We start from the raw sequence: 10826 nt of genomic DNA on the forward strand, positions 1-10826 counted from the left end.
AAAAAAAGAAAGAAAGAAATCAAAATATACATTTCCAACTAAGACTTTATTGATTTTACAAGTCAACAGTTTTTACATACCAACAATGCATCAGTAAGAGGTCAAAAAATACATTTTAGTAACAGATACAAACACAGTGATAAAATGAGACTGTCAAAATTTATAGTATAATCAAATCAAATTACGAAGTTAGATGACCAATATTCTCATCTTGAGTTCTTTGATAAAACCATGAACTATGTTTCAAATACAATACTATGTGATAAAGCAAGGAATAAACATCAGTATCAGGCCAAGTGCAGTGGCTCATGCCTATAATCCCAGCATTTTGGGAGGCCAAAGCAGAAGGATCACTTGAGCCCAGGAGTTTGAGACTAACCTTGGCAGCATGGTGAAACCCCATCTCCACAAAAAATACAAAAAAATCAGCCAGGTGTGGTGGCCTGCGCCTGCAGTCCCAGCTACTTGGGAGGCTGAGACATGAGAACTTGGGCGACAGAGGGAGACCCTGTCTCAAAAAATTTAAAAAAATTAAAAAAATACAAAATAAGTAAAAATCAGTACCATTGTGATTTTGCTAAACTTTCCAAACTTAAGCTATCATGAAGTTTTTCCCATTTAATTTGAATATTACTGTAACCAGTTTTGATTCAAACAAAATACAAACCAAGATTGTATCAGTCCCATAGAGAGAAAAGAATACTGAATGACTTATTATACAGTCAATGAAGTGTTCTACATAGCCATTTAGGCCAGTTTCTGAAATGGCACTACAGCTAACTTGCTTAGAGTTTTACCTGGGCTGCTGGAGGAAAGCTATGGCACGAAAGCCGATGTCTTTCCTATAAATTGCTCCCTCAAACTTTATAGCCGCTAGTCCTTTCTTCGCTTCCTCGAGAGCTGAATTGAGATTTTCCCGGATGGCTGTGACTGCAAGAACTCTACCCCCATGAGTTACTACTTTGCCATTTTTAAGGGCAGTGCCTGCATGGAACACCTCCAGTCCTAGAGCTTGAGCCTCAGAAAACCCTAGAAAAGAGCATATTTGACATATGATTTGAAATAGCAACAGTATTTCACACTGTGAAGTGATTTATAATTTCCACAAGTTTTTTCTCTTTTCTAAAACTTGGCTAGGTACGGTGGCTCAGGCCTCTAATCCCAGCACTTTGGGAGGCTGAGGGAAAGATTGCTTGAGTCCATGAGTTCGAGACCAGCCTGGGCAACAGAGCAAGACCTCGCCTCTACATACATACATACATAAATAATAGCCAAGTGTGGTGGCACACACCGGCTGAGGTGGACCACTTGAATTTGGGAGTTTGAGGCTGCAGTGAGGTGTGATCGCACCACTGCTCCAAACCCAGCAATAGAGTGAGACCCTGTCTCAAAATAAATAAATACATAAAAATTAAAAATTAAAGATCTTTATCTCACTTAAAAGAATCTTCCCTATCAGACAGGTCTTCTTTTATTTTTTGAGACTGAGTCTCGTTCTGTTGAGTGCAGTGGCGCGATCTCACTGCAAACCTCTGCCTCCTGGGTTCAAGCAATTCTTCCTCAGCCTCATGAGTAGCTGGGACTACAGGCATGCACCACCGTGCCCAGGTACTTTTTGTATTTTTAGTAGAGACGGGGTTTCAAAATGTTGGCCAGGATGGTCTCAATCTTTTGACCTTCTGATCTGCCCGCCTTGGCCTCCCAAAGTGCTGGGATTATAGGCGTGAGCCACTGCGCCCGGCCCTGACAGGTCTCAATGTAATATAATAGTAAATAGATCTTTCTCCTAAGAACTGTCTGCTATTTTAGGATGACAACCTAAATTCTTGTGTTATCGTCAATCTCATTATAAAAGCAATTGTTTAATGAGGAAAGAAAGAAAAATCCTGCATCTGATCACATTAATCTTTTCCTTAAGAGTAAGAGAACTTCCTTTTCTTTTTGAGAGAGACGCTCTGTCACCCAGGCTGGAGTGTGCAGTGGTGCGATCTCAGCTCACTGCAACCTCTACCTTCTGAGTTCAAGCCATCCTGTCACCTCAGCCTCCTGAGTAGCTAGGATTACATGCATGCACCACTACACTTGGCTAATTGTTTTCGTATTTTTAGTAGAGACAGGGTTTCACCATGTTGGCCACGCTGGTCTCGAACTCCTGACCTCAAGTGATCCGCCCGCTTCAGCCTCCTGAAGTGCTAGGATTATAGGTGTGAGCCACAGTGCCTGGCCTGTAAAGGAACTTGTTTTCATCACAGTTATTCAATTAAAGCTGCTTCTTTTTTCTTTTTCGATTTTTTTTTTAACCAGACCATGAGACTTAAGTTTCTTTCTTTTCAATATAACCAATATGATCAGTAAAATGCAAAACATAAGTAATCTTTTCAGTAATATAACACTTGTACCATTTTAAGACAAACTCGGCTTAAGTTTTGGGGTCAGCCCCAAATTCCTACTGCTTCATTGTATTTTGAATTATTTTAAGCTCTCAGATATAGCTTTATACTTAAAACATTATTAGACTATGTATTCTAAATTCTAAAGGGGCCAAAGGGGACAGTTTATATAAAGATAACACTTTTCTTAATTTTAGAAAACATTCTTTTATCTCCCGGTGGTTTTCTTTTTCCATCTCTATTTCTCTTCTCAGCGTCCTATTTGGTAGTTTGTTAATATACATCTTCTGTGTGTGTTTTTACAACACAAAGCCATTTAGTGATTCTGAATGGCTACTCTGCCTGCCAGTATCAGTAAAACTCAATATTGCTCTGGTAGAACTATTACACACTTGTTATTTCAATCTTAGGGAAATTTCACCAATGCAAGGGATCTTGGTTCTGGCCCATTTCTTTCTTTGTCCATATTCAAAAGCAATCAGTTCCTAACTGCCTAGCTGCCATGCATGGGATTCATAAGGCAATGGACTTGGTGTCTGGGCAAGACAGTTTATGAGGTTGTTGAATTAAATACACTATTGGAGGCTGGGCATGGTGGCTTACGCCTGTAATCCCAACACTTTGGGAGGACGAGGTGAGCGGATCACTTGAGGTCAGGAGTTCAAGACCAGCTGGGCCAACATGGTGAAACCCCATCTCTACTAAAAATACAGAAATTAGCTGGGCCTGGTGGTGCACACCTGTAATCCAGTTACTTGGGAGGCTGAGCCAGAAGAATCACTTGAACCCAAGGGGAGGTTACAGTGAGCCGAGAGCGTACCACTGCACTCCAGCCTGGGCGACAGAGCTAGAGTCCATCTCAAAAAAAAAAAAAAAAAAAAGGAAACTCCCAAATACACTACTGGAGCACTGAGAGTGGCCAAACTATAGCCTGCTAGGGGTCACAGAGATCTGCCTTTGGACAGGAAGGAGGGAGGGAAGTCTGCTGTGGCGCTGGCACTTGTCACGTTGTACTCCAGCCTCTTGCTCCCTGACACTCACCTGTTATCTCTACACCCTTGGTGTAGTCTCCAGGATAACCTTTACTTGCCATGACAACAGTTAGGGCGGTGTGGTTTTCTAGCCAAACAGGCAGAGATGTGCAGAGCAGTCCATCTAAGGTGGACTGAATCACTTCATAAAGATCACTTTTAAGAAGTGGGAGGATCACCTGGAAAAACATAATCCACATGGCAGGTGAGATCAATTTTAGTTTTCCTTAAACATTTTATTCACTGGGGTACTAGCAGAACTTGCACGGACTTCCCAAAGGTAATTACTTCCAGGCTGACAAATTCCAAGATTAAAATAACACATATCTTCTACTAAGTAATACTTTGATATTTTTACCCACTTGGCACTCTGGATCACCAAAACGGCAATTAAACTCTAGAACTTTTGGGCCATCCTTGGTCAGCATTATTCCAGCATAGAGAATACCTTCATTAAAAAAAAAAAAAAAGAGAGAGAAAAAGAAAATCTATAATGAAGACACTGTATTACAAATATAAAATCTACTACATAAACTTCTAATAATCAAAGTTTTGGAAAAATCATTAACATTAAAAAAATGGTCCATTAAAAACTGGTGAAAAAAAGAGAATGGAAAATAAGTTTTATCAAAAGTGGAAAGTTACTCTATAGGTGGCTTCCATAGTAACGTGAGTGGGCCTACCTGTATATGGAGTACCCTCTTGCTGCATGCCATCCACTGTCCTCTGAAGAACAGTATCTTTAATTTTTAGTAATAGATCATTAGAAACCTGGAGAACATGCAGAAACACTTAAATGTAACAGGTAACTTAAAGTGTCTAAGAGGTATTACATGGGACAACAGAAGGGGATGATGAGGATAACTCATTTTTTTACTACCTGAAACAGGCTGAGCACTTTGAACTTGAAAAATTTAAACTTTCTCAACCTTCACAATGACATCAAGTAGGTATTTTAGCTTTATGATTTTCAAGAACACACACCTTTAAAAGAACTAGCCAAAAATAATTTCCCAAAACATAACAGAAATGAAAGAAGTTCTCTCCTACCCTAAGGCTTCTTTGTATCTTTCCCAGTATACGCTGCATATTTTATAAGCCTATATAGGTAAGAATCTGGACTTATGAATATAATTGTAAAAATTAGACCCAGAGATAGTTCCTAGAATCCACTATTACCAAATGGTAGTTTTAATACAAGTGTTGGGATTATAGGTGTGAACCACCATGCCCGGCTGACCTACACTTATGAAGTCTTTAAAAAAAATGAAGTTTATTTTTAATCTTTCTTTTTTTTTGAGGTGGAGTTTTGCTCTTGTTGTCCAGGTTGGAGTGCAATGGCGCAATCTTGGCTCACCACAACCTCTGCCTCCCGGGTTCAAGTGATTCTCCTGCCTTAGCCTCCCGAGTAGCTGGGACTATAGGCATTTGCCACCGTGCCCGGCTAATTTCTGTATTTTCAGTAGAGATGGGGTTTCTCTATGTTGGTCAGGCTGGTCTCAAACTCCCGACCTCAGGTGATCCACCCGCCTCGGCCCCCCAAAGTGCTGGGATTACAGGTGTGAGCCATCATGCCCAGCCTATTTTTAATCTTTTAAGCAAGAAAAATATGTAAAGGGGCACTATATTAGCACAAACAATTATGACTATCATCAATGAAAAGAATGGATGAGTTTCTGGATGGCTAACCTACTGGTAATATATGCCAACAACACAAATTCCTAATAAAAACTGTGTAGAAAGTCAGGCGTGGTGGCTCACACCTGTAATCGCAGCACTTTGGGAGGCTGAGGCAGGCAGATCACAAGGTCAAGAGATTGAGACCATACACTGGCCAATATGGTGCAACCCCATCTTTACTAAAAATACAAAAATTAGCCTGGCGTGGTGGTGCGTGCCTGTAGTCCCAGCTACTCGGGAGGCTGAGGCAGGAGAATTGCTTGAATCCGGGAGGTGGAGGGTGTAGAGAGCCAAGATCTTTCCATTGCACTCCAGCCTGGTGACAGAGCAAGACTCCGTCTCAAAAAACAAAAACAAAAACTGTGCAGAAATTGTTTGGAAATGTGTTCTCTGTTACGAAGTAGAAAGATCAGAACAAATTCTGATCTGACTTGGTTCTCGATTCACATCACTCACACACAGATACACACAGACAACACTTTTGTGCTGAACTACGGATATCCAAAGATGAATCCAAGACCACAACAGGCTCCCATGTGTTAAAAATTGGGTGTAGAGAGGAGGGAATAGGAGGATCTATTCAATCCATACTATAGATTGGTTTATTTTGGTTCTTCAAAAAAGGCTTTTAGGAAAAGTTAGTTTTAGAGACCAGAAAAGATACTCTTCATTTAATTGCTGATTAGTAACAATTTATAGCAACAAACAAACAAACAGAAAACAAAACAAAATATAAAGTATCATCTAAGAGTTCTCTGAGAAAACCAAACTACTACAAGACTTCAGCAGAGTCTTCAGGAAGTACCTGAGGGGCCGGACAATAGGCTCCCATTCCCCCTGTGTTAGGGCCGCCATCTCCCTCCAGTAATCGCTTATGGTCCTGTGCCGGGGGCATGGGGGCCACAGTCTTGCCATCAGTGAAGCACAGACACTATAAAGAAAACAAAATAGTCCATTTATGTTAACTGTGAAAAAGTAAAAAAAGAAATTCAGTAAGGCAAACTATATGTCCCTTACTTCTTTGAGGAAAAGTTTTTTTTTGTTTTTTTTTTTTTCAGAAAAATGAACTGAAACATCAATAACATTAAACTACATACATCAAGAATCACAATGTACTCAACTTCTGAAGGATTTGTAATTTTTTAGGTAAGTTAGAAAAAAACCAAGCTACTCGCAAAGTAAAAGATTTCAACCTTTTCCCCACTTTAAGTTTCCAGGCATTAAAACTTGGTTTGAGGTGACTTTATTTTTTTTGCAATAAACTGTATGTGAAAGAAAAAGCATGAATGTTTGAATTAATTCAGAACCTCAATAATGTGTGATATAAGTCCAAATGCCCCCACTAACACACTAGGGATGACTAACAGAGGATCAATTCTTTTTTCATTTGCACCCCCCAACAATAAAGGTATACAAATTCCTTTGTAACTGCTGGGTTTACGTTTCTAGATGAAGCAATCAGAGTATATCAAGTCTTTTCTGCGTACATAGGTCAGATGACAGCTTCTTATACACTACAGAAGCCAAAAAGATGGATATACATACAGACACCTCTTCTCCATCAAGAAGTTCTTCAATGACAATTGTTTCTCCAGCTGCCCCAAAGGCTTTCTCCTGATTGTAAGTTTTTTTTTTTTTAAAAAAAAAAAAGAGGTTTGGTAAGTTTTCAATATTTACTTAGTTGACTTTTAGCATTATCCAGCATTTGTATTATGAACCAGCGAGTACTGCAATTTTTCTTTCCCTTTCAGAAAGACTCAAAGGGAACATATAAATGTTTCCTATTTTTAATGTGGCAATAGTGCAGCAAACATTGGTACAGATGGAATAAACATATCTCTAATATTCTCCTGAAGATTTGGTGATCCAGTTTCAAATAATGTATGGGAAAAACAGATGTTTTCATTATCACCACTTAATCCTCACTTCCGATTATAATTATACATGTTTGGCTGTAATAACTATACTAAAGAATGCCTGTGAAAGTAGATTTCTACAAGGACAGAAAACCCACAACAACAAAGATCGATCACGAAAGACAAAGCATATTCATTCATTAATTTACTTCTCCTAGACCCGGGACACATGGGACAAATACTTTTGTCCTCATGGATGGCTTGATAATTTATTTATATGTTCTAGAGTCCGAGGATTTTCTTTCAGTGGCAGACAACAAAGGATGTTACAATTTACTTCAAAATAATACAATCATGGTTTAGTTTACCGTGTAAATCTGTAATAACTATTTTATAGAGATGGATTATAACATATGGAATTATAAAAAATAACTTACCCATGTGTTTGCAAAATAGATTTTCCTTATTGTGAGGAACATTTTTTAAACTTAAAAGGGTATTTATTCAGTATGAATAGAAAGGTAAATTTTTTCAGAAGACTCAGCCTACCTGCATGATCTCTTGTACAGCTTTGCAGGCCTCTTCTTTGCTCTTTGCAACAATCACCCCTTTTCCAGCCGCAAGACCACTGGCCTTCACAACCAAAGCAGGGAAGTCTGCACTGTAAAGACAGAGTAATCTTCAACATCCAACAAACTATTACAACTCAAGATTTTAAAATGCTGTGGGATTTTGTAACGATATGCTATAGCAATGACTGAAAAGCAGAATGAAAAAAATTACTTATCATTCCAACACATTTTGATGTACTTCCCACCAGGATGTTTTTCCCCTGCATATTCCTTTATTGTTGCAATCATACAGTACCTATAACTTTGCTTTTTTCATTTATCATGAGATTATATAGGCAATATCTTTGAAGAATAGATGTATAGAGTACATATGGTATAATCTCTAAGATACAAAGTAGCAAACAGTACTCTCATTCAAGTAGAAAATGCAGCTATATAACAACAATAAGCATACACAGACCATTTCTGGGAGTACACATACTAAATTATCAAGTGGGCCTGGGGGTCTGGAAGGAGACTTACCCAAAGTAACAAAACTTACTTGCTCAAGATATCTGGCTACTAGGAAATGATAATATTCAGTGTTTAAGAAACTCTGTAGAATATGAATGAAAAAAAATGAAACTGATACAACTGAAAGGAAAACATACCAGGTAGCAGAAATGTCAACAAAAAAAGGGCAAAGGCATGTGTCTACTAACACTCATTAATTGCTCAATGCTTTCCACGTAGTAGAGAACAAAGGATGCCTAATTTTGAAATATAAAATTGCAATAGTGGTGGCAGATGACCAAGTGATGATTACTCACTCTGGTTAATTATTTATGATAAAAAAAAAATCAATGTTCTTTATGTTTTAAGATGCCACTGTGTTTGTCAATCTGGCTGTGAGACCTAGTGTTATGGCTCACGCCTGTAATCCCAGCACTTTGGGAGGCAGAGGGACGTGGATCTCTTGAGCTCGAAAGTTTGAGACCAGCCTGGGCAACATGGTAAAACTCAGCCTTCCACAAAAAATACAAAAACTAGCTGGGAGTGGTAGTGTGTACCCATTGTCCCAGCTACTTGTGAGACTGAGGTGGGAGGACTGCTTGAGTCCAGGAGGCAGAGGTCGCAGTGAGCCAAGATCACACCACTGCACTCCAGCCTGGGTGACAGAAACAGACCCCGTCTCAGACTGGGGGGGTAGTGGGGGCAGGGACCCAAAAACCAAAAACATGGCTGTGAAAAGAGAGCAAAACTGCAGAACCAAGTGTATTTTACCCCCGAGGAGCTACTCAGATTTTATTAAAAATGTCACCTTCCTGCAAGGCCACAAGATTGTATAAACTCTATATGCATAGAATCCTGTTTTATTTTGGTTCTGGAAAAAGACAACCCACATAATATTTATTGAAAAAACTTTTTCCATAATTATTTTACCATAATCTTGTGACAGCCTAAGGACCTAGCATTACATTTTCAACACAGAAGTAACCTGTATATTTATTTAATTTTTTTGAGACAGGGTCTCACTCTGTCACCCAGGCTGCAGTGGAGTGGCGCAATCTTGGCTCAGTGCAGCCTCCGCCTCCTGGGTTGAAGTGATCCTCCCACTTTGGCCTTTAGAGTAGCTGGGACTACAGGTGCACACCACCATGCCTGGCTATTTTTTTTTCTATATTTTTTGTAGAGACAGGGTTTCACCATGTTACCCAGGTTGGTCTCTAACTCCTGAGCTCAAGTGATTCACCTGCCTCGGCCTCCCAAAGTGCTGGGATTACAGGTGAGCTACTGCACCTGGCCATTGACCTGTGTATTTAAATATCACAACTAAACAACTGTCCTTCACAGGCAACCATTTACTTACCTCATAATGAAGCTGCAGGCCTCTTCAGGTTTGGTGAAAGCCTTCCATTGAGCAGTTGGGATTCTATGTCTGTCCATAAACTCTTTGGCAAACCTTTTGCTGGACTCTAACTGAGCCGCTTCCGCTGTTGGGCCAAAGCATCGCACTCCTGCAGACGTCAGGTTCCCAACAATCCCTATGGATGAAAACAGTAGCCTTAGGTGAACCAAGGTCTCCCCAGGAACTTTTCAGCCTGAAGATGAATTAGTATCAGACTATATCTACATCTAGACAAGGCAGATGACTGGTGGCAGAGGATAACTAACTTTTTCATGTTGCCTACTGGATAGATGTAAAATGCTACTAAGATGTTATTCAAATCTATCAAAAGTTGTTATATTTGCATATGTGGATTATTAAACACACACCAGAATACAGCAGAATAAAGACATATAAAATGTTTTCCATGGCTGCAAATTTGATCTCTAACTCATCATATAATTGATGCTTGGGAAAAAAAATCTAGACTCCATAAATTTCGAGAGTGAAAGTTCTTTTTCCAATATAATATTACAAATTCTCATCTGTAAACTAAATTGAATTAGATGATCCCTAAGCTCCTGTTTGCACTGAATATACTGTAACAATAAACAGAAACAAACTTTACCAGCAGCCAGAGGTGCTTCTGGTCCAACAACCACGAATTCAATTTTCTCCTCTTTGCAGAATTGAGCAAGGGCAGTGTGGTCACTGATTGAGATGGCTGTAAACAGAAAAAACACTGCATTTACAAAAACATTCCCCTTAAGTAAACTAAGAGTCTCACTAAAAACAAAGTTCTGTAATTTTGTATGCTTGTTATCTGTTGGTTTTCTTATAATGGCAGAGATGACAGTTTCAACATTTGAAATTCAGACGAGAGTGCATTAGGCTAACCAACAAAGCTCAGTTCTCAGTTCTCATTGTAGACAGATGAAAACACCAATAAACTTCCCAAAAGAGCCATAAAGTACCATCTCCATGATATTGTTCATGTCACTAATATTGATCATGTATTAAACAAAAAACATACCATAAGATATATTCAGAAATTGGTCTTCTAATGTCAATCATTCAATTGTACTGAAAATCCACTATGTGCTAGGTACTGTCCTCAGCACTGGTATTAAGATGTCAACACGGCTGGGTGCAGTGGCTCACGCCTGTAATCCTAGCACTTTGGGAGGCCGAGGTGGGTGGCTCACCTGAGGTCAAGAGTTTGAGACCAGCCTGAACAACATGATGAAACCCCATCTCTACTAAAAACACAAAAAGTAGCTGGGAGTGGTGGCATGTGCCTGTAATCCCAACTACTCAGGAGGCTGAGACAGGAGAATCACTTGAACCAGGGAGGCGGAGGCTGCAGTGAGCCGAGATTGCGCCATTGCACTCCAGCCTGGGTAACAAGAGTGAAACTCCGTCTCAAAAAA

The 10826-nt window shown here is 39.5% G+C and overlaps 1 protein-coding gene across 4 annotated transcripts in view; it reads right to left on the reverse strand.

The window, feature by feature from the left end:
- GART (phosphoribosylglycinamide formyltransferase, phosphoribosylglycinamide synthetase, phosphoribosylaminoimidazole synthetase) overlaps positions 1 to 10826 on the reverse strand; it is a 39285-nt gene that overhangs the window by 20145 nt on the left and 8314 nt on the right. For all 4 annotated transcript variants that reach the window (XM_017883932.1, XM_017883933.1, XM_017883931.1 and 1 more), the window contains exons 3-11: positions 10025 to 10120; positions 9379 to 9553; positions 7507 to 7618; positions 6647 to 6715; positions 5907 to 6032; positions 4105 to 4192; positions 3784 to 3869; positions 3432 to 3600; positions 798 to 1029 (exon numbers count right to left, since the gene is read on the reverse strand). In XM_017883932.1, the coding sequence (XP_017739421.1) occupies positions 798 to 1029; positions 3432 to 3600; positions 3784 to 3869; positions 4105 to 4192; positions 5907 to 6032; positions 6647 to 6715; positions 7507 to 7618; positions 9379 to 9553; positions 10025 to 10120 (1153 nt within the window). The remainder of the gene's footprint in view (positions 1 to 797; positions 1030 to 3431; positions 3601 to 3783; positions 3870 to 4104; positions 4193 to 5906; positions 6033 to 6646; positions 6716 to 7506; positions 7619 to 9378; positions 9554 to 10024; positions 10121 to 10826) is intronic.

This window comes from Rhinopithecus bieti, unplaced genomic scaffold, assembly GCF_001698545.2.
Source record: "Rhinopithecus bieti isolate Rb0 unplaced genomic scaffold, ASM169854v2 scaffold_13207, whole genome shotgun sequence".
Classification (NCBI taxonomy): domain Eukaryota; kingdom Metazoa; phylum Chordata; class Mammalia; order Primates; family Cercopithecidae; genus Rhinopithecus; species Rhinopithecus bieti.